The 24195-nt window shown below is 38.3% G+C and overlaps 1 protein-coding gene across 4 annotated transcripts in view; it reads left to right on the forward strand.

The window, feature by feature from the left end:
• The window catches only part of LOC102166958 (contactin-associated protein-like 3), a 205491-nt gene that overhangs the window by 175167 nt on the left and 6129 nt on the right, over positions 1 to 24195 (forward strand). The window contains exons 16-23 of one of the 4 annotated variants that reach the window (XM_021072822.1): positions 3086 to 3256; positions 4499 to 4717; positions 7628 to 7867; positions 8871 to 9101; positions 10698 to 10831; positions 12236 to 12323; positions 23562 to 23795; positions 24035 to 24106. In XM_021072822.1, coding sequence (XP_020928481.1) covers positions 3086 to 3256; positions 4499 to 4717; positions 7628 to 7867; positions 8871 to 9101; positions 10698 to 10831; positions 12236 to 12323; positions 23562 to 23795; positions 24035 to 24106 — 1389 coding nt within the window. The remainder of the gene's footprint in view (positions 1 to 3085; positions 3257 to 4498; positions 4718 to 7627; positions 7868 to 8870; positions 9102 to 10697; positions 10832 to 12235; positions 12324 to 23561; positions 23796 to 24034; positions 24107 to 24195) is intronic. The other 3 variants (XM_021072823.1, XM_021072824.1, XM_021072825.1) reach the window with 3 other exon arrangements.

The raw sequence follows: 24195 nt of genomic DNA on the forward strand, positions 1-24195 counted from the left end.
TTTCATTAACCTATGGAATTAATAGCAGGAAAATCAGCAAGGACATAGAAGACCTGAACATCACCAGAAACCAACTGAATCTAATGATATTTATAGAATACATACCGACATTAGAATATACTTTCTTTTCAAATATACTTGAATCTTCAACTCAGATACAGTCTGTTCTGTGCCATAAAACAAACTTTAGACGGTATTAAGTAATTTAAATCTTACAAAATCCATTCTCTGACATAACTAAATTAGAAATAAATAGCAAAGATAGCGAGAAAGTTTCCCAGCACTTAAAAATTAAACACCAAGCTGTTAAATTATACCTGAATTAAACACGGTGTCAATAGATAGATAAACTATATTGACACAAATGACAATGAAAATGTACCATTTCAAAGTTGGTGATACGCAGTTATAGCAGTACTTTGAGGGATATTTATACTGATATGAAAGAAAAAAGATCTCAATTCAGTAATATAAGCTTTCACCAAAAGGAATTAGAAATAGAAGAAAAAAATAAACCTAAAGCAAGCAGAAAGAAGGAAATAATAAGGATAAGAATACAAAGCAATTAAATTACAAGCGGAACACGTAAAGATCTATTAAAAACAAAAAAATGATTTTTAAAAAGATTAATAAAACTGATAAACCTCTAACAAAACTATCCAAAAAAAAAAAAAAAAGATAAAAATTACCAATATGAGAAATGAGAGTTAGGGTAACACTAGAGGCTCCTCAGATATCAACAGTATAATAAAGGTACATCATAAACAACTCTATAGATATAACTCTATAACATAGATGTAATGGGCCAATTCCTTGAAAATCACTAACAAACACACAGGATGAAACATACAACTGTTTGTGGATCTAACAGTATTAATGGAATATATTTATAATTAGAAACTTTCTGTAAAAGCAATCTGGACCATGATGGTCTCAATAGTGAACTCTACCAAATACCAAATATCATATCTACACAGTCTCTTTCAGAAAATAGAGAAGGAATTTCTTTCCAGCATTTCAAGGAGATCATTGCTCTGATATCCAAACTAGACCAGAAAAGTTCAAAAAAATGATAAATAGCAGTAATGTTATCACCAACATAGATGCAAAAATCCTAACAAAACTTTAGTAAATAATCCAGGAATATTCAAAAGAAGATATCACCACCAGCTGCAGCTTATCCCAGGATGCAAGGCTGAGTCAGTATTTGGAAAATGATCAATGTACTCTACCGTATGAACAGTCTAAGGAAGAGAGGCAATGCCAGATGCCTTTTCTATATCAATTAATATGAACATTATAATTTGAATTATTATAATAACAGATTCAACATGATAATTTATACCAGAATAACATTTATAATAAAATTGTTAGCAAACTAGGTAAAAAAGGGAAATTCTTCAGCCTAGTAAGATAGTATCTATACAAAACAGCTAGCATCATAATTATTGGTGAAAAACTGAATGTTTTCCCCCAAGATAGGCTATCCAACCTCATCACTTGTATTCAACTATTTTTTTTTTCCTATTCAATAACTTTTATCATGCAGGAAGTCCTAGCCAAGGAAACAATGTAAGAAAGAAAACAAATGCATACAGACTGGAAAGCAAGAAAGTAAACTATTCACAGATATGCATATGGTTATCTACATAGAAAAACCTCAAGGAATGTGTCAAAAACAAAAAAAACTCTACTAGATCTTATAAGTGAGCTCATTAAGATTACAGATATGAGTTCAACACAGGCAAATTAATCATAGATGCTAGCAACGTGCAGTTGAAAACCAAAATTTACAAGACAATATCATTTTCAACCAAAGAATATCATACTTAGGTATATATCTAACAAAAATGTATAAGATCTATAAACCAAAACAATGACTAAATACTGAAGAAAGGAATTTTAAAAATCTAGATAAATGGAGAGATATACTATGTTAATGCATTGGAAGACTCTGGACCACTCAACATAGGAAAAATGTCAGTTCTCCCAAGATGATCGTACTTCACTAAAGAGGAAGAATGACAAATAAACACTATAAAAAATGTTCAACATCACTAGCTATTAGGGAAGGCAAATTATAACTACAATGAGGTACTATTATACACCAATTTGGATTGCTAAAATGAAAAAAAAAATACTAACAATACCAAATGCTAGTGAAGATATGAACCAACTCTATCACTTGTACATTGTTGATGGGAATTAAAAATGATATAGCCAGTCTGGAAAACTGTTTGGCAGTATCTTATGAAATTAAAAATATTCTTACCATATACAGTCCAGGAATTATACTCCCAGGAATTTACCCTAGAAAAATGATAACATATGTTTACCCAAAAATCTTTATGCAAATGTTTGTACAGCTCTATTTATAATTGGCCAAAATCTAGAAACAACTCTAGAGAGTAGAGTTGACAAATGTAGACAAATCATGACACATCCATGTGATGGGATATTACAGAGCAGTAAAAAGGAACAGATGTCAACACACAACAACTTAAATGAATCTCAAAGTTTTTGTTGAGTGAAAGAAGCCGATCTCAAAGGACTGCATACGGCTTGACTCTGTCTATGGGCTATTTGGAAAAGGCAAAACTATATAGGGACAGAGACCAGTTCATGATTGCCAGGACTTCGGGGTGGGTGGATGGTGTGCTATAAGGATATAGCAAGAGGGAATTTGGGGGGGGGGTGATGGAACCATTGTTTATCCTGATTTTGGTGATGGTTACATAAATTCAAGCAAGTATTAAAGTTTATAAAACTGTGTGTTCCCCAGGAATCAATTTCACTCCATGATAATTTAAACAATAATACTGTTTTAAAAAAAAAAAAAAATTGAAGGCCATTTCCAAAGTGAATATCTCTCCACTCAATTGTAGCTATGTCAAGATTTTTCATCTTCAAAGGAATCACTATTTGGACATTTAGGTCACGGTTACCTGTCCAGAAGAAGCTCCAAATGAACGCTTGTATAGATAATGCACTGAATGATTAAAGTGCTAGAAATATAAAATGTAATTGATACTTGCTTTGTTGCATTGTTATTTTTACTGTCTTTTTTTTTTCTTTTTGTAAACAGATTCATTTTGGAATTCAGCTTCCTTCAATACTGAGACGTCATATCTTCATTTCCCTACATTCCGAGGAGAGCTTAGTGCTGACGTGTCTTTCTTTTTTAAGACCACAGCTTCTTCAGGGGTGTTTGTAGAGAACCTGGGGATCACAGACTTCATTAGGCTAGAGCTACGAGGTGAGGGGCTCACTCTGGACCAAGCCACTGGGTACTCAGTAATTAGCAATAACCTCTTTAGTAACCTAATCCCTGATTTATGGCCATGCTTCCTTTGTCAACTGAATTTCTTTATTAAAAGCTAAAAGTCAATGATTTTATTTTTTGTTTGTTTGTTGCTTTTTAGGGCTGCACCTGTGGCATATGGAGGTTCCCAGGCTAGGAGTCTAACTGGAGCTGCAGTTGCTGGCCTGCGCCACAGCCACAGCAACACCAGATCTGAGCCATGTCTGCAACCTACGGCACAGCTCACAACAACACCGGATCCTTAACCCACTGAGCGAGGCCAGGGATCAAACCCAAAACCTGATGGTTCCTATTTGGATTCGTTTCTGCTGTGCTGTGATGGGAACTCCTAAAAGTCAATAATTTTAAATAATTATTTTTAATAGAAAGTTAAACAGTGATTCATGAAATACACACCAGTCTGTCTACACAATTCCTGGCTGTCTTAGTTCTATGTGCAATTATGGTATTAAGCCAAATGGATGAAACAACTGTTTACTAAATCACAAAATTTTGTGTCTTAACTGACTAGTCATATTGCTTTCTTATGTAGGCAAAGCTTAATTTCTTACTGAATCTGAATTTCACATAGTTCTTCTAAAACCGTATAAAAATTTAGAGTTCCTGTTGTGGCTCAGTGGTGACAACTGACTAGTATCCCTGAGGATGTGAGTTCAGTCCCTGGCCTTGCTCACTGGGTTAAGGATCAAGTGTTGCTGTGAGCTGTGGTGTAGGTCACAGACACAGCTCAGATCTGGTGTTGCTATGGCTGTGGCGTAGGCCAGCAGTTGCAGCTCGGATTAGACCCCTAGTCTAGGAAACTCTATATGCCGAAAAAGGAAAAAAAAAAAAAAAAAAAATGAAGATTTAAACCACCTTTAAATAAACTCACTTATAGGTATGAAATCAGGTCAAACATTAGTTTTCTTTCTATAGGTAAATATCTCAACTGCTTAGGGCTTAGCAAGATGAATAGTAAACTCTGGGGAGAAATATGTTAAAATCAGCTTTGCTTTTCTTTCTCCAGATTCAGATTTATTCCCCTGCCCCTAACCACCTCCTAGTGACATTTGTCTGCATTAAATCACGGTCTCCTTTCCTAAGGAGCATGTCATTGTGCTTTTTTTCTGGTCTACTCAAGACTAAATTTTCTCCCCTGTGAATGAACTTGAGCACTTCTTCTGTCTTTATTTCCAGCCCCTGCAGAAGTGACCTTTTCTTTTGATGTGGGGAATGGGCCTTGTGAGGTCACGGTGCCGTCCCCCACTCCCTTTAATGACAATCGGTGGCATCACGTGAAGGCAGAGCGGAACATTAAAGAAGCATCCCTTCAAGTGGATCAGCTCCCCCGCCAGACCCAGCCCGCCCCAGCGGATGGGCATGCCCGCTTGCAGCTCAACAGCCAGCTCTTCGTGGGTGAGTGCTTCTAACTGAGCTGTGCTGTGAGTGCAGAGGTGCACCAAGAGAAATCAAAGTAATGTCATGTGCATCACCGCAAAGTATGATGATAGGGAACAAATTGTGATTGCCAAGGGGAAGGGGGGAGGGAGTGTGATGGACAAGGAGTTTGGGGGGTAGATGCAACTATTACATTTAACGTAGATAAGCAATGAGGTCCTACTGGGCAGCACAGAGAACTATATCCAGTCTCTTGGGATAGAACATGATGGAAGGTATGATGAGAAAAAGAATGCATATATATGACTGGGTCATTATGTTGTACAACAGAAAATGACACTATATAAATCAACTGTACCCTAATAAAAATAAAATATATATATTTTTAAAAAGTAGCGATAATGACAATGGTTGGAGGCAGAGATATTGAAAACTCCATAAAGTGCAATTATGAAGTTTTATTATGTGTAACTTCCACCCAGGCAGGATCAGGTGGATATTGATCCAGAGGCATTTGCAGCTGTGCTTTGAGGCATAGAAAGGGGTGCAGGGGGACTTCAAGGGGTCAAAGCTAAAAATAGAATCTATCAAGTGAGCAGCACATCATGCACTGTGGGGAACTGGGATTTTTTCCTCTCCCAGGAGGATCTGGTGACCATCGGCATCAGCCAAAAGCATTCTTTAGTTTTTCTGTCAGCAGAAGGGGAGGGTAAAAGTTGATTATCTGGCTTTGGTGCATTCCTTGAGAGGAAGGAAAGGGAGTGGGACTGCTGGCCTAAGATGGAGCTGACAAATGGAGTCAGTGTGGTTCAGCCACACAGACACCATGTACCAAGAGTTCAGTTGGTATTAGTATCTTTTCCATCAATTATTGTACCCACTTTACAGATGAGATAATGGAGGCTCAGAGAGATCAAGTGACTTGGCCACAGAAACCCCAACCATAGGGAAATCCAAGCCGTGTTGGACTGATCCCAAAGCTTGCCCTCAATACCATAGACAATTTATGTTTGTTTCACTTCTTATCCATCTACTTATAAGACAATGTGCAAATTTTATCTGCTTCTCTTATTTTACTTCTCAGTGTAGATAGAGAACCAGCCTTGTAATTATGACAAGATCCTCCAGTGTCCCCTCAAAAGCAGATCATAGCCGACCAGGGGGGTAAAGGTAGCCTTATGTGACTCTGCGCAGCAGGACTTTCCCCAGCCCAGCACCTGGTTCCTTTCCGTCCTGATCTCCACCCTGTGCTGCTCTCTTATTGCAAATGCCATGTTTAGAACCAGGGCTGGCTCATTTTTCCCACTCTCTGTTCTTTAAAGCTTTGGATAGTAGGAATCTCTCCTCTAATTTACTTGTTTATTCTTTATTATTGTTTGTTTTTCCCAAAGGGAGGAATAAGTTTTGCTACATTACTTTTTAAACAACTCTATTCTAATTTGGAAACTAAGATTAACAAAGTAGCTCTCACTTGGTCTTTTCTCACTTATTTTAAAGTAAATAAGGACACGGTCCAATTAAAAACTGATATAAATCACAAATTAGCACACGCTTTGCTTTGCCAAGAGATACCTACAGCAGTGCCCAGGGACTAATGTTCAGTGAATTTAAGCGTGCGCGTGCGTGTGTGTGTGTGTGTGTGTGTGTCTCTACAGCCCATGGCACCATAAAACCCAGCTTCAGGCACAGCTACTTCTTACTGAGTCGAGGCTTCACTTTACGTTATCGAACTGTGAATCAAATTAAATAATTTTATTTTCTAATTTATAATCCTGAGGATTAATTAGTGGAATTTTTAGGAGCAAAGCATGCGTGGAAATCTACCTGGAAGTAGTGTTCTCACTAAGATAATGTTTCTAAAACCTGAGGAGTAAATTGAAAATTCAGATTTGGCATACCTACCCCAGGCACACTGGATCAGAATCTTTTGGAATGAATCTAAAATCTGTTTTTAGCAAGCACTCCAAGTGACTAATGAGCTCCCATGTTTATTAGGCTCACGTGAAAAATTAGATAGAAAAATAGAGAGGTATATATTATTTAGTTTATGTTATACCACCTGAACTCAGAGCCAGCAGGATGGAGTAAGGAAGGCCTGAGGTCTTAAATTTTGGTTTTACCCCTTCTGCCTTCTCTTTCTTTGTTCTTGCCTCAATTCCTTTTCACAGCTTTATTACTGAGACTTCTTCTAAGTAATAATTAGTATTTTATATATATATATATAAGAATTAGCATTTTATATATATACATGTACAAATATATACACATATGTTATAATTATTCATATATATGTTATAATTATTCATATATGTATTACAATTATTCATGTTATAATTTATATGCATATATATGTAATTTGTATGCATATGTGTTAAATTTCAATACATATATAAATTTATATAAATTTGTAATATATATTATACAAATATATAAATTTGTAATGTATTATACATTAGATGCATATATTATGAAAATATATACACATTCGTTATACATTATATAAAATACATATACACATTTATGTATTTCAAATTTATAATGTATATTACATTGCAAAGATTTTCAACTATAAAGCATTTATCGTGCATGTCCTTGTTTATGAATTTAAACTTTTAAAAGGATCAGTGGTTTTTTATTTTGCTCTTTAAGGAAGGAACAAATGTAAAAAGATGTCTTTTCCAATATAACTGAAAGAAGTATTTTTAGAATAAATATTTATGAAGTTCACCTTAAAAATATTTTTGTTGATGGTTTATTCAGTGTCGTTTGATGATTCTTAACCTTTGACCATAGCTTTTGTTTTCAGGATTATATTCATGAACAGTTCCCTTTTTTGTCGTTATTCGAATTGGCCTTGGTTCGAAGTGGGGAGGAAATGTCAGACTGACACCCAGGATCATGTTGGCATTTGCAGTGTTTGCTTCGTAGGTGGAACAGCCGGCAGACAGAGAGGTTTTCTGGGATGCATGCGGTCTCTGCAGTTGAATGGGCTGGCCCTGGATCTGGAAGAAAGAGCCACGATGACGCCAGGAGTGGAGCCAGGTTGTCCAGGACACTGCAGCAGCTACGGACACCTGTGTCGCAATGGAGGGAGGTGCAGAGAAAAGCACAGAGGGATCACTTGTGACTGCACCTCCTCTGCATATGATGGGCCCTTCTGCGAGAATGGTGAGTGGGACAGAGAGCAGGACACAGAGGAAGTGTGGGACTCTTGAGAACTATGGAGACCGTTTCTGGCATTTGATGCTGGAAAGAGAGGACAAGGGGATTCTCTATAATTCACTGAAATAAAATTGTTTTTGTTCTGAATGCCTCCATTTCACTTGGGAGGAGGTGTGCTTGTTTTCTTGAGAAGTCTTTGCTTCTGTTAGAGCTGATGTCCTCCTCTGTGACTTTCTCAGAGGGTCATCAATGCGACATCTCAAGGAGAGCAATAACTTTTAACTGTATTTTTCCAATGGACATTTAATCTTCTATAAATCTATGATGAGGCCTTTTGGAGACAACAATAAAATACTTTTTAACACTTTTTTTTGGCTGCCCCCGCAGGCATGCATAAGTTCTGACCCAGGGATCGAACTTACACCACAGGAGCAACTGCAGTGACAGTACCAGATCCTTAACCCACTGAGCCACCAGGGAACTCCCAGGGGCAATAATAAAATATGGTTACCCAGTTCTGAGTTACAGGAATATGGAAAGGTTAATTATCTTTTTATGGGTGTGCCTTTTTATGAGCAGCTCAGCAGAAAAGAATTTGACTAGCATCCATGAGGATACAGGTTTGATCCCTGGCCTCCCTCAGTGGGTTAAGGATCCAGCATTGCCGTGAGCTGTGGTGTAGATCGCAGACGCAGCTTGGATCTGGTGTTGCTGTGGCTGTGGCGAAGGCCAGTGGCTATAGCTCCAATTGGACCCCTAGCCTGGGAACCTCCATGTGCCATGGGTGTGGCCCTAAAAAGACAAAAAAAACAAAAACAAAACTTTTTGTTTACACTTTTTTGTTTTTAATCTTAAAATTTTTAATTAAAAAAAAACCAAAGAATACCATTTTTTCTCTTTTGAGATATTGAAAGATTAGAGATGTTCTTTAAATATACATAAAGGTGCATCAAACAAGACACATATGCTTACCTGTTGCTAATACAACAAAATGTGCATGTCATTCCAGAGATTTCTGCCTATTTTGGAACTGGCTCTTCAGTTATCTACAATTTTCAGGAGCATTACAATCACACCTTCGATAAGAACTCCAGCTCCTTTGCAGTCTTATCTCATGAGGATCTGACACTGACTAGAGAGACGGTCACCCTGAGCTTCCGGACCACAGCGACGCCCAGTTTACTGCTCTATGTGAGTTCCTTCCATGAGGAATACCTTTCAGTTATCCTCGCCCCGAATGGTGAGTGTCTTCACCGCAAGAACACGAAGACTGACTTGGAACATTAGGATCTTAATGTGAGGGCCCTTCCAGTGCTAAACTACACACCAGGAAAAACAGTGCATGCTCTATAACTCTCATGTTATTAGGGCTGGTTCATTTTTCATTATAACCCCAAGTGCTTCTCACTCAAGTTAACATTTCAGTGATTAGGAGTTCCCGTCGTGGCGCAGTGGTTAACGAATCCGACTAGGAACCATGAGGCTGCGGGTTCGGTCCCTGGCGTTGCTCAGTGGGTTAACGATCCGGCATTGCCGTGAGCTGTGGTGTAGGTCGCAGACACGGCTCGGATCCTGCGTTGCTGTGGCTCTGGCGTAGGCCGGTGGCTACAGCTCCGATTGGATCCCTAGCCTGGGAACCTCCATATGCCGCGGGAGCGGCTCAAGAAATAGCAACAACAACAACAACAAAAGACAAAAAAAAAAGAAAAAAGAAAAACATTTCAGTGATTAAATTTAGGTGGCTTTCTTCCATAAATGTCTGTTCATTTTATGTGTTTGATGTTCAGCTGGGCTTCTTGTTATCATGAGGGGGTCTTTCCTTCTGCACATGAATAAATTAGTACTTCAGTTCATTTTGAAAGATGATCTCTCAGCTTTTTACATGGCAAATACTTCCTCCTCCTTGGAAGTGAGGAAGTGCATTAAACTATGTAAAAGCCAATTTCATGAGCACAGTCAGTATGATTGTTCTCACCCATCAGTGGTTGGGAAGTCAGTCATGTCCTGTCTGCAGACAAAGAAAAGGGAGATACGAGTTACCTGCCCGTGACCACCAGTTAGGAAACAGAATCAAGGCTTTCCCAGTTGGAAAACAGAACCAAGCTTTAACCTTGTTTCCCAGAGAATCAAGGGAGAAACTTAACTTCTGGAAAAGATTCCTATGATCTCTGACTGATAATCTGGTACAGGTGGTATCAGAGTGACCGGCTAGAGGGTGCATCTTTGAAGGAGAGCAGTGGGTGCCTATGAAGATTTGGATATTGTAGCAGATCGCTTCTCTCCTTTTGCTGCTTCTTGATTATGGCAGAAACATTGGAGAACATTTCTGGTTGTGCAAAAAAAAAGATTACTTATGGGAATATCAGTGATACACTAAAATGCATTAAAATAAATCCCATTAAAAGAAGTTCTGCTTATAGAAACTGAATGTTACTGCAGTATAGCTTGAGGTTTTACCATTTACTAATATGAATACCACATGAATAATTAACTTCCAGCCTAGCTTGGCATTTTCATAAGCTTCACTTAGACTTTGTCCTCTGGTTAAGGAAAATGGAAGAACTTGGAGAACGATCACATGGTCTTGATTTTAAAACTGAGCAATTTGATTCTGAATTTGGCCCCAGAACAGCACATAAATGATTACTAGTCCAGGAAAAGGAACTATTGTTGTGCTCAAGTAAATGTTCCATAGATTCAAATGGTATTAAATTTAAAAAAAATAAATTAAAAAAAACTTAATAATTTTTTAAAAAGTCAGTGCATTTACCTTAGAATCTGTATTGACTGTATAAAGTTCTATTGTAGTTTAAAATGTCATTTTCTTCTTCTTTAGGAAGTTTGCAGATCAGGTATAAGCTTGACAGACACCAAGAACCTGATGTTTTAAACTTTGGTCTTAAAAATCTGGCAGATGGGCAGCTCCATCAGGTGACAATTAACAGAGAAGCAGCAGTGGTCTTTGTCAAGGTAAGCTGGTAAACTCAGCAACAGCAACAGTGATTCAAATTATGATGCTCAGAAAGTATGATCTAGAGCAAAAATTTGATAATAAATTCCAATAAGAGAGATACACATTCAGCACTGTTCTTCCAGGAGTCTTCCTAGGACAGGAAATGTAGTCAAAGTGTTTGTTTTGTTTAGCAATGTTTGTGTGTTTAGCAACCTGTCAACAGTTATTATTAATATTTAACCATTTAAAATACCAAACTGTTCCCATCGTGGTGCAGTGGTTAACGAATCCAACTAGGAACCATGAGGTTGCGGGTTCGATCCCTGGCCTTGCTCAGTGGGTTAAGGATCTGAGGTTGTCGTGACCTGTGGTGTAGGTTGCAGACGCGGCTCAGATCCTGCATTGCTGTGGCTCTGGCATGGGCCGGTGGCTATAGCTCTGATTGGACCCCTAGCCTGGGAACTTCCATATGCCACGGGAACGGCCCTAGAAAAGGCAAAAAGACAAAAAATAAAATAAAATACCAAACTGTCTTCATTGGTTTTGCTTTATTTGGTTGGGAAATATTGTCTAGTTGGTCATAGTGGCTCCTGGAGATATTCCAGTGGGAACCTATTCCCATTGGATAACAAAAGAACAAATGCTACAGAAATGTAAACACAAGGAAAAAGCAAGATCTTGCTTAAAGTGGGAATGCATTTTGAAAAACCTCAGAGTGCTTCAATTATGCATTGTCACTGAGTTTTGAAGAATCATCTTTTATATCTAATCTGTATGAATAATACATTTTTCTGCTCATATTACAAATTCCCTTTCTAAATAAGTAAAAACTTGGAGGTTCAAAATAGCTATTGCATCTCTTTGTGGATTGTACCAATTATAGATACTTAAATCATGAAGACAGATGTAGGGGAAAGGGATGGGCAATGGGTGAAGTGGAATTTGAGATATTATAAAAAATGTTTATAAAACAGTTTTCTTAGGAGTTCCCGTCGTGACTCGGTGGAAACGAATCCGACTAGGAACCATGAGGTTGCAGGTTCGTTTTCTGGCCTCGCTCAGTGGGTTAAGGATCCAGTGTTGCCATGAGCTGTGGTGTAGGTCACAGACGCAGCTTGGATGTGGGGTTGCTGTGGCTGTGGCGTAGGCTGGCAGCTTCACCTCTGATCAGACCCCTAGCCTGGGAACCTCCATATGCCAGAGGGTGCGGCCCTAGAAAGCCAAAAATAATAATAATAATAATAATAATAATAATAGTAATAATAATAATAAAAGGCAGTTTTCTCCTTTAACATTTGTGATAGCATGAACATATAGCTTTTTTTTTTTATCATTTTTCTTGGTTTCCCTTTGATTTCCATCCTCTTATCATCAAAATTGCTCATCATTTTGATGTTTGCATCATGTGGAACATTTAATAGGTGAACCAAAATGCAAGGAGACAAGCCATCCTGTCTTCGGGGACGGAATTCAATGCTGTCAAATCCCTTATATTGGGGACAATTTTAGGTAAGTGGAAAAGGGTCCCCCCACCCCCTCTGCTCCGTGACATGGATCAGGAGTGCCACTCTGCAAACACAGGAAGCATTCATCCTGCTCTAAAAAGCTTCTTGACATATTCATGATTTCCCAGTGAGTGACAATCAAGGTAGAAGCTTGTACTCCTGTCTAAGTGCATATATAATCACGAGTAAGTGTTGCCTGGAGTTGAACAGGGGCGTTCCTTGAAAATGCCTCCACACTTACCCTCTCACTCAGCAATCAAGCATAATGAAACATGACATTTTTCTAACAATTCACAAAAGACAAAATCAAAGCAGACATCAAGTTCACAAATTCTATAGTAATCAGGGGTCAAATGCAGAAATCACTTAATGATAAATCTAGATGTAAATCTAGATTGTTTAAGAAAAGATGAGAGGAGTTCCCGTCGTGGCGCAGTGGTTAACGAATCCGAATAGGAACCATGAGGTTGCGGGTTCGGTCCCTGCCCTTGCTCAGTGGGTTAAGGATCCGGCGTTGCCGTGAGCTGTGGTGTAGGTTGCAGACGCAGCTCGGATCCCGCGTTGCTGTGGCTCTGGCGTAGGTTGGTAGCTACAGCTCCGATTGGACCCCTAGCCTGGGAACCTCCATATGCCACGGGAGCAGCCCAAAGAAATAGCAAAAAGACAAAAAAAAAAAAAAAAAAAAAAAAAAGAAAAGAAAAGATGAGAAAAGGCTGTTTATTTTCTCTTTGCAAAGGAATAAGCTTTGGGCTGTGGCTTGGACTCTCCCTTGCCTGTGGGCTGAGGTGAAATGTGTTTATTGCTCCCAGCTACTCTCAGAAAATCACAGCCTAAATATCCCACAGACATCCTTTCTGGCTGCCAGTTATTCTCCATAAAAATGCCAAAGTAAAAGCATACTTTACTATTTAGACATCAAACTCTCTATGCCTTTTTCCCCCTTGTCACCAAGAATTACATTGAAATAAAAACAAATCGTGAAGGGTGTTTCTTTTTTTTTTTTTTTGATTACATATAAACTGTATGTTTTATTGATATTTAAATGTTATTTAGGAGACATTTTCTTGTGGCACGTTTATTATTCCTGCTCTGGTGCTTGTTGCTCATAGGGCTCCGTTTTGTCCTAAATAATCGATGGAAACTTTATCAGCTGTTCAGTCATTTGTACCTTGAACATTTTGGTTCTTTCTTTCTACCCCATGTATAGATGACATCACCAACTTGAGAGTGCTAGAGAAGGCACATGAATGTTCAAAATGTATCGAGACGCATAGTAACTATTAAAACTATCATGTCTTTAGTTCACTATCATTCAAACAGATGATGGGCAGTGAAATGATAACTTCTTATTTTTCAGACAGAGGAAATGGTATGACTCCTAGTGCCCTCCAAGGGTGCTCTGCTCTCTGGCCCAAGTGATCCTTGGTTTGAGCAGAATGAGAGCTGTACTTCTGTGGAGTGGGTGCAGTCTGTGAGTAGAGGGATGGTTCTAGCTGATCCCTGCTCCGTGGCCAGAATAGATGTCTTTTTGCATTCTTTCCCCAGCCTTGAGATCAGATGTGATCAATAAACAAAAACAAACACAGACCACACACAACTTCACAAGACCAAAGTAGAAAGTTGCCGTCTATAAGTGTGAAATTGACAAAGGGATCTCCTTAAAGACATTTAGCTTCGACTTTATGATCTATAAAGGCATAGGCAATAGATTGTGGAAACTGATTAAATCACTGCATTATATGAAGGGGATTGTTTTAATTAAAAAGTAAAATAATTAATTTTATTATATCGATTTTTAAATTTTCTTTTGAGTTACTCTACAGAGGACAATAGCACGTAATTAAAGATATTAATGTTTTTATTTTAAGAATGATATGTTCAAAAGCATCTCTCTCAGGCCATAAAAATTAAAGTTGAAATTCAGCAATGAAGTTTATAGTCTGAAGCAATTGAATCTAATACAATTATAAATATTCATTTCATCTGTACCTAGAGGTATGTATCTTGATCAAAGACTAATAAAACTTTTCATGTTTTGGATAACTTTATTTTAGGATGGCTTCTGTTCTAGTTCTGCTGCCACTTTCAGATCAGTTACTGAGTGTAAGAGGACTACAACATTCTATTCAGATTTGGGGAGAATAAGGAGAACTTCCCTTTACTAACCTACAGGAAAATAGACCAATAGATTGGCCAAAAAGTAACCTTTAATTTTCCAAAAAGAGTTGTCCCAAACTATAGCAAGTTATCTAGTACCTATTTCTTGTTAGCTATTTTAACTCACTGAGTTATCCATTCATTCCAAAATTTTTGGTGGTGCCTAGAGTTTCCGCTATGGCTCAGTGGGTTGATGATCTGGCATTGTTGTAGCTGTGGCATAGGTCACAGCTCTGGCTCCGATTTGATCCCTAGCCCAGGAACTTCCATGTAATGCAGGTGTGGCCAAAAAAGAAAAAAAAAAATTGGTGGTCCCTCATATGTGCTGAAACTTCATTGGCTACTGTATCTGCCCTCAAAGTATTTGTGCTATAATATAAAATATAAGCAATAAAATAGAGTCCATGAACAATCTAATTAATCATTATTATTATTTATCCCAATGTGCTTTGAAAAAAGTTTCAACATCGTCTTCCAATTAACATGCTCTTATTCTTCCCATTCTTCAATGACCTTATTAATGATGATCACTCAGGTTAAGTTTTTCCAGTTACTATAAAATAATTTCAATGTAATCCCACTTTACATGTAAATATTTAGATTTCTCATGTTCTATGTAGTTTTAACTCTGATAAGGTTTATAGGTCCAAGGTCTGAGAGATTTAAGATATAACCACCAAGGAAAGTTCCCCAATTTTTGCTAACTTTTATTTTTCTAAAGACTTTTCTATAATTGGTAGTCTGTTGGTTTTAGGTTTTGTGCATTTAAAAAAAAATCAAAATAACAAACCCAAAATATGAAAACAAAACAAAAAATCTGTTTTAGAAGTATGCAGACTAAAGATGTTTCTTTCTGCTTGGAGAATACAATGGGTTGAATATAGTTCAAATCAATACAGTCATGTGAATAAATCTTAGTAGGCTAATTATTTGTTTTGGAATAGAAATCCATTAAAGGATTGTATGTTGAAATGAAGCTCCATATATGAGAATTGAGTAGTGAATTATTTATGGAAATTATCTGCTGAGATCTGCATGGAGAGACTAGAATTTTGATATTAAAAACTCCATTGACTTATGTGACATATATTAGTATTTTCTATGCTATGCCTCACTTAGAAGAAATTTACATAGAAGATACAAAAAGTTTATAGAATTTCAGGAATATGAATGTAAATGCAAAAATTCACAACAAAATATTAGCAGATCTAATCCAATGACATATAAAAATTATTATATGCCCTGACCAAGTAAGATTTATCCCAGGAATTTAAAGGTGGTCCAGGTAAAAATCAATGTAATACATCATATTGATGGAATAAAGGTAAGTTGGGAGTTTGGGCTTAGCAGATGCAAACTATTATATATAGGATGGATAAACAACAAGGCCCTACTTAGCAGCACAAAGAACTATATTTAGTATCCTGTGATAAACCATAATGGAAAAGAATATGAAAAAGTATAACTGAATCACTTTGCTGTAGAGCAGAAATTAACACAACATTGTAAATAAGCTATACTTCAATGAAGTTTTTTTAAAAATAGACTAATGGACAAAAACCACATGATCATCCCAGTAGACACAGAAAAAGCATTTGGAAAAAATCTGACATGCATTCATAATAAAAACACTGAACAAATCAGGAATGAAAAGAAACTTCCTCATGTGGAAAAGAGCATCTGCCAAAAACCCAAAGCTAATATCACACTTCATGGTGAAATAATAGAAGTCATCCCCTAAGATCAGCTGCAAGATAAGGATGTCTACTTTCACCATTTTCGTTCAAGATTTTAGAGCAGGTTTAAACTGGAGATGTTAATAAGCAAAGAAAAGAATAAAAAGTATCCAGATTAAAAAAAATAAAGTTACCCATATTTATAAAGGACATGATCTCATAAGATATCCATGAATAAATGCTATTAGATCTAATAAACAGTTTTGGCAAGGATACAAGATGAACGCACAATAATTTATTATATTTACATAAACTAGCAATGAGCAATATGAGAATACATGAAGAATGTATTCTATTTACAAAGTATCAAAAAGAACCAAATACTGCTATAGTAACGTTAACAAGAGAAGTGCAAGACGTACACTGAAAACCACAAAATATTGTGGGCAGCAATTATGGAAGACCTACATAAATGGAAAGACATCTCTGTTCATGGATTGAAAGACTCCATGGTGCTAAGATGGCAATGCTCCCAAAGTTGATCTACAGATTCAGCACAATTCCTATCAAATTCAAATGGCCTTTTTTTTACAAAAATTAACAAGCCGATCTCAAGATGCATATGGAAATGGAACAGGCTCCAAATAGACAAAACAATCTTGAAAAGAAGAGCAAAGTTGGCAGTCTCACCCTTCATGATTTCAAAACTTAGTACAAAGCCCCAGTAAGCAATCATGAATATGTAATATTGGCATAAAGATAGACATAGATTGGAATAGATTGAATAGATTGAGTCAAAATGTAAAGTATATTTATGGTCAGTTGCTTTTTAACACTGGTGTCAGGCCATTCAGTGGAGAAAAAATAATCTCTTCAACAAATGGTGCTGGCCCAATTGGATATCCACAAGCTTAAAAGTCACCACATACAAAAATGGAGGATAGACCTAAATGTGGGAGCTAAAATAAAACTCTTAAAACGAAACATAGGAGTTCCTATTGTGGTGCAGCAGAAACGAATCCAACTGGGAGCCATGAGGTTGCAGGTTCGATCCCTGGCCTTGCTCAGAAGGTTAAGGATCCAGCGTTGCCTTGATCTGTGGTATAGGTCGCAGATGCGGCTCAGATCTGGTGTTGCTGTGGCTGTGGTGTAGGCCATCAGCTGTAGCTCTGATTAGAACCCTAGCCTGGGAACCTCCGTATGTCACAGGTGCAGCCCTAAAAAGACCAAAAAAAAAAAAAAAAAAAAAAAGAAGAAGAAAGAAACAGAATTGAAACTCTTTATGACCATTGATTAGGCAATGGTTTCTTAGAAAATGTTTCTCAAAAGTCTTAGGTTAGATCATGGATTCTCAAAAGCACAAGCAGCAAAGAAAAATAAATTGAACCACATCAAAAATTAAAAGCCTCTGTAATTCAAAGGACACTATGAAGACAGTGAAAAGACAACCCAGAAAATGAGGAAAATATTTGCTAGTTATGTATCTGATAAGGGACATTTATAGAGAATATATAAAGAACTCTTACAACTAAACAATAAAACGAATAACTTAAAAATGGCCAAAGAATCTGAGTAGACATTTCTTCAAAGAAGATACACAAATGACAACCAAGAGAAGATGTTCAAAATCATTATTTATCACGGAATTGCAGATCAAAACCAAAAGATATTTTATATCCAATAGGATGGCTGTGACCAAAAAGAGACAGACAGTAACAAGTGTTATAGAGGATATGGAGAAATTGGAACTCCTGTGAATTGCTGGTGAGAGTGTAAAACTGTTCAGCTGCTCTAGAAAAACAGTTTGGCAGGTCCTTAAAACATTAAACATAGTTACCAAATGACCCGGAAATTCCACCCCTAGATATATACTCAAAAAAATTGAAAATATATATCCTTTAAATCATAGAAAATGTCCAACCATGGAGTCCCAATAAGCAGTACCAATAAATAAATAGGTAAATAATTATGCCACTTCTAAGGAAATCTAAACGCAAGAACTGGGGCGGGGGGTTGCGGGGGAGAAGAAAACATCAACAAATAAAATTTCCCTCATTAAAACAGAGCTCTTAAAGAAGGCAGAAAACAACTAGGATGAAACTTGGCACTCAAGGAAATTTTAACAAAATCACAGACACAAACACAAACTCAGGGAATTAAAATAAATATGACTTCCACAATTTCAGTGGGTGATCCAAAGGAGAGAATTAGAGAATCATCAGTGATTATCCTTAAGTAGCGGCATGGAGTATCATGTAGATGAAATGTCTCAAACCACAGAGCAAAAAGATTACGAGATAGAAATTAGGAGGGAAAAAGGATTTGGAAGTTAGATCTAGGAAACTTAATGCTAATAACTGGAGAAACAAAGATGATAATTACATATTAAATTTTTTTTTCTCTGAGCTAAAGGAAAACCCGAGCTGCAGATTTAAAGCATTCATTAAGGAGTTCCTGTTGTGGCTCATTGGGTTAAGAACACAACACAGTGTCTGTGAGAATGCAGGTTTGATTCCTGGCCTCCCTCAGAGGGTTAAGGATCCGGTGTTGCCACAAGTTGTGGCCTTAGAAGATGCAGCTTGGATCTGGCATTGCCATGGCTGTGGCGTAGGCTGGCAGATGCAGCTCCAATTCAACCCCTAGCCTAGGAACTTCCATGTGCCACTGGTGTAGCCCTCAAAAGAAAAAGAAAAAGCATTCATGGATTCTGATGAGAAAAGAAAGATCTGGGAAAATCACTGAATTACAAAACCAAAGAGGAAAATCTTCCAGACTTTCTAGACAGAAGTTGCTACAACGAAAAATAATGATATTGGCATCAGCATCCTATTTCTCATTTACAACAATAGGATTAAAATGATAGAATGATATATAGTTATACTGCTAAGAAGAATGCTTGCAAGCATTTAATATATAATTAATCTGACAAGGTTAAAAAGACATTTTGGGAATGGATTGAGATTACATATTAACCAAGCATCCCCTCTGAAGAAAGTATTAGAGAATTACTGCAGTGAAAAAATGAGTCAAAACCATGACCTCGGAATGCAAAAATGACAGGAAACTGTGAGCACCAAACTTTTCAATGTATACTTATACCCACACCTATGTGCATAATGTAGTTAGAGCTACACATTAATGATAGACTCTTTGGGTACATACAAAGCCACCCATTCGCATTCACACCCACAAACTCACATCCATGTATAAATATTAAATATAGACTCATGAACTATAAGAAAATATAATGCAATACAATATACTACTGATTTTTCTTTCTTTAGTAATACCGCTATCTACAGACATGAAGATGACCTTTAAAGCTAGGTTATCTTTAAATAATAAATTCCGCAAAATTGGTCTAATTCATTGTGATAAACGTCTGCCCTAGATTCCTTCTATTACCTTTGCTTAGTAGTGTTCATGTCAGACTTTAACAAGGAAAACGAGTATTATCTAGTTCCTTTTTTTTTGCCCAACAGCAAATTTTTTTTGTGTGTGTGGCATTTGTGAGCCAAGAATTTTAAATTATTTTTATTTTTTAAAAGATTTTTATTTTTTCCATTATAGCTGGTTTACAGTGTTCTGTTAATATTCTACTATACAGCAAAGAGACCCAGTCACACACACACACACACACACACACACACACACACACACACACACACACATACATATTCTTTTTCTCACATTATCCTCCATCATGTTCCATCATAAGTGACTGGATATAGTTCCCATACTATACAGCAGGATCTCATTGCTTATCCACTCCAAAGGCAATAGTTTGCATCGATTTAACCCCAAGCTCCCAGTCCATCCCACTCCCTCCCCTCCTGCTTGGCAACCACAAGTCTCCAACAGCCAAAAATTTATTTTACCTTCAATTTTTTCCCCAGTATTTTAGCCTTGCAAAAGTCCTATGTTACCACTGCAGTGTTTCCCATTTTATTTCTTCTTGATATTCTCTCAAGTATACAGGGTGCCTTTCTTTTTTAAAAATTAATTTATTTATTTTTAAAAATGAATTTTATTGGGGGACAGTTGACTCAGAAAGTTGTGTTAGTTCCAGGTGTACAACAAAGTAAATCAATTATACATACACATATATCTGTTCCTTTTCAGATTCTTTTCCCATATAGGTTATTACACAAATGTCTGAATGCAAAATTTAAAAAGTAATGCTGTTTTTAAAGTACGCTTTTAATTGATAATCCTTTAGTTAGGTTGCTTTAAGCTCATTTTTCTTCAGTGTACTTAAGAATCTACCTGAAATTCCTCATGCATAAAGCTCTTTGATGTCTCATATAATCAACTTGGCCAAGATAGGTGTATATGTCAGAAAGATGTTTATTATGATTATAAGAATGCAAATGCATGCCCCCAATTTTAGTTGTTTTAGAGGTCTTTTACATAACAAACATTTACTTTTGCAACTTTGAAACCATGAACAGAATTTTTGTAAGCCCAAGCAACTCCCAACACATGTGGTGAAAATCACAAAGTCAGGCTATTTTTTTCCTGAAGGTAAAGCTCTTTTCCATGTCACAAGAAAGAAGGATATAAAATATTTGGCCTTCAGGAATGACAGGCTGAAATAAAGAGATGAAATTTAGTAGGAAAAAAGTTAATAAGGTTCAAGAAATTCATCCCAAGAGTTCCCGTTGTGGCTCAGTGGAAACAGAGGATGCAGGTTCCATCCCTGGCCTCGCTCAGTGGGTTAAGGACCTGTCATTGCCATGAGCTGTAGTGTAGGTCACAGAATTGGCTTGGATCCTGAATTGCTGTGGCTGTGGCTGTGGCTGTGGCATGGGCCAGCAGCTGCAGCTCTGATTCGACCAGTAGCCTGGGAACCTCCATGTGCTGCGAGTGTCCCCCCTCAAAAAAAAAGACAAAAAAAAAAAGAAATTTACCCCATGAATTTGTAGGGGAGGCAAAACTTGACCTCTCCTCTCTTAGGGTCTTAAATTAACATAAAAAGGATTAATAGGAGAAAAACAGAGATTTTTAAATGTACATGGGAGCCCCTATAGGAAAATAAAAACCCAAGAAGCAGATGGGCCCAAGTATTTATAGTATAGGCTGAACAAAAAGCAGTCGTGAAAAAGTAAGTTAAATGCAGGAGGAAACTTAAGGAAGATAGGGGTTATTTTAACAAAGTTTGTATGTGCAGATTTCTCTGGGCTAGATTCCCCATTTCTGGTCATAAAAATGTATTTTTCCTCCTGGTACAGAGAAGGCAGCTTTTTCATGGGAGTTTTATCTCCTGCTTTCAGGAACAAAATGAGGTCAGTGTCCTTCTTCTCCTTGCTGTTTTTCAAGTAACTAATCCTTCTGGCAAAGTGGCATCCTTGTGGGTGGCATATTTTGCCCCCCTTCAGATAGAAGCTTCAGGGCATGTTGGTTAATTTTAGTGACAATAAGTATGTGTTCAGTTACCGTGACATTCAGCAAAACTCAGTGGCATAAGATGACAGCCAACTATGCATGTGCATTCTTAGTTGGAGCCAATTCGAGTACTCTTTTAACACAAGGTAGGTTCTCTGAATTTCTCAGCTCACACTTTGAGAATGCCACATTTTCAAAAATTTGGGGAGTTCCTGGTGACCTAGCAGTTAAGCATCTGGTATCGTCACTGCTATGGCTTGAGTCACTACTGTGGTGTGGGTTCGATCCCTGGCCTGGGAACTTCCACATGCCGTGCACATGGCCAAAAACATAAAATAAAATAAAATAAAATAAAATTCAGCAGGCACACTGTCCACAGAAGGGTAGTAATGAGACTGAAAGTATTCTTTGGTTACAAAATCTATATTGCATGTATCCTGTGTAACAGACACTAAGCTAAGTGCAGAAGACAGGGATACTGCCCTCTAGGAGCTCTCCATGTGTTGCGTGAGAGAGGCAGATGATCCAAGGAGAGGGACCTTCTGTAACTGAAGCACCAGGCAAATCCTGCTCTAAATCCTCATTCTTTTTTAATTTTTATAACACCACCACCTTTATTTTTCACAGCATCTAGCGTGTATGTACTGGATGATACATGTCCAATCATAACTACTTATTATTATTTAGATTATCAGGAGAGGGAGACAAAAAAGCAGTGCCCCTGAAAAACTCAAACTCAAAAGAAATATAGGTTGTCCTCTAAGAGTTTGACTGCAGCTTCACAACGAACTGGGTCAGAGCAGAGATTCTCAGGGTGGACATAAAGATGGCTATTTTGCCAGCCAGAACACTTATTCCGTGGAAGGCATGTGCATTCATTAAGGAAGAAAGTATAATATCATGATATAATAATGCATATAATATAGTAATAATATAATGACCCTTGTTTACTTGTGAGCATTTATGAGCCTACCCAAAAGGTATTAACATAAGAAAAGAGGCAGTATCCTGGTGAAAAAGGGATTACTACAACCAGCCAGGATCCAAGTCTCCCCTTCTTGAGTGACTTTAATTTACTAAACCATGTTATTAACTTCAAGTAGGAATAAAAGTACCCACAGTGCTATGTTTTGAGCATTAAAAAAATAACCTCTGTAAATCACTTAGCACAATGCCCAGCCTATGGGAGCCATATGGTAAATTCTTGGTAGCTCTTTATGATTGTTAGAAAAAGAGGCAATGAGCCTGTCTACACACAGGGTGAAGTGGGAGGAAGTTTGACAGCAGATGCCAAAGGGGCGTCCTACTGACATGGTTTCCTGCGTGGGGAACATGGAGGCTTCCCTGACTGACACGTTTCAACATCAAATCTACAACTAAGGACCCTGTGTCAGATTTCATGCCCACTGAGCAAATGCACCACAGGATGTTATCATCGCTGAAATGAATGAATTGATGTTTTGCTTTTCTGTGTCAGTTGTTGCTTTTCTTCAGTCTGAATAACCAACCTCTGTCAGTTTGGGGAGAGGGAAGGGATCAAGATGGGGTTGGTGGGGGCAAGCCTCGATTTACGGAACGGGGACAGAGACTATCTTTGTGAAGTGAGGAACAGGGAGGTTGGTCGCTGAGAGGCTCAAAAACGTCAGCCGGACTAAACAGGTAACTGCAGAAGAGGTTCCCAGAACGCTGCTGTTTCCCCCAACCCAGGAGACATTTCACTGTAACCACCTAGATTATTGGCCACAAATCCTGTTAAAAATTGTTTTGAAAAATGCAGTGGCAGAAGATTTCATTCGTCTGTACCCTTGACTGCATCCAAGGAAGCTTAAATTGGCTCACATGCAGAGTGAGCACCTGCAGGGCATCAACCGCAGGTACCAGCTCTGGCTGTCTTTCCTAAGGAAGAGGGAGCTAAGGGTTCGGAAGGAGGTTCAGTTCATCGGTTCACCATTGCCCTGCGGATGGCAGGCTCTTCCTGCATCCTCGTCTGTCACCCCTAACGGTGTGTCCTGCTTCTTTGCCAGCAGAGCCCCCAGGCGCGGACCCGGATACGCTACGGGCCGGCGTGAGCGGCTTCACTGGCTGCCTCTCTGCTGTGCGCTTTGGCCCCGCTGCCCCGCTGAAGGCGGCGCTGCTCCCGGGCGGCCCTGTTCCGGTCACCATCCGAGGACACTTGGCCGTCGCGTCCCGCTGCGCGGAGGGGACAGGGCCGGGAGCCCCAGCGCGGGAAGCCACCCGCCCGCTCGCAGGCGGTGCAGGTGCGTGGCCCTCTGCCCGTGGTCGCGCTCGTCGCCCGCGGTCTTCCACCACTTCTCCATCCACGAGGTTTCCAAACGTCCTCTGTTCGTTCAACCTTTCCATTCCCCGGTCTTTACATTCTGTGCTTTTCGTTTCAAGTTCATTTTTATCCCTGCACTGTCTGCTCTTCTTTCAAATGTTTGTGGATTTCTCAAACGTCCTTCTTTTCTCTCTGTCATTCTCCCTTTTTCTACTGTAGGTCGTTCTGGACCGACAGATGAGGGAGAACCCTTAGTTAATGTGGACAGAAGTGACTCCGCGGTCATCGGAGGTAACAGGGCCACAGAGGACCTCGTCCTTGGCGTTGGTGTCACTGTTAGCAAATCCAAAACCCATCCATGAGAATCCGTGCTGATTGCG

This window comes from Sus scrofa, chromosome 14, assembly GCF_000003025.6.
Source record: "Sus scrofa isolate TJ Tabasco breed Duroc chromosome 14, Sscrofa11.1, whole genome shotgun sequence".
Classification (NCBI taxonomy): Eukaryota; Metazoa; Chordata; class Mammalia; order Artiodactyla; family Suidae; genus Sus; species Sus scrofa.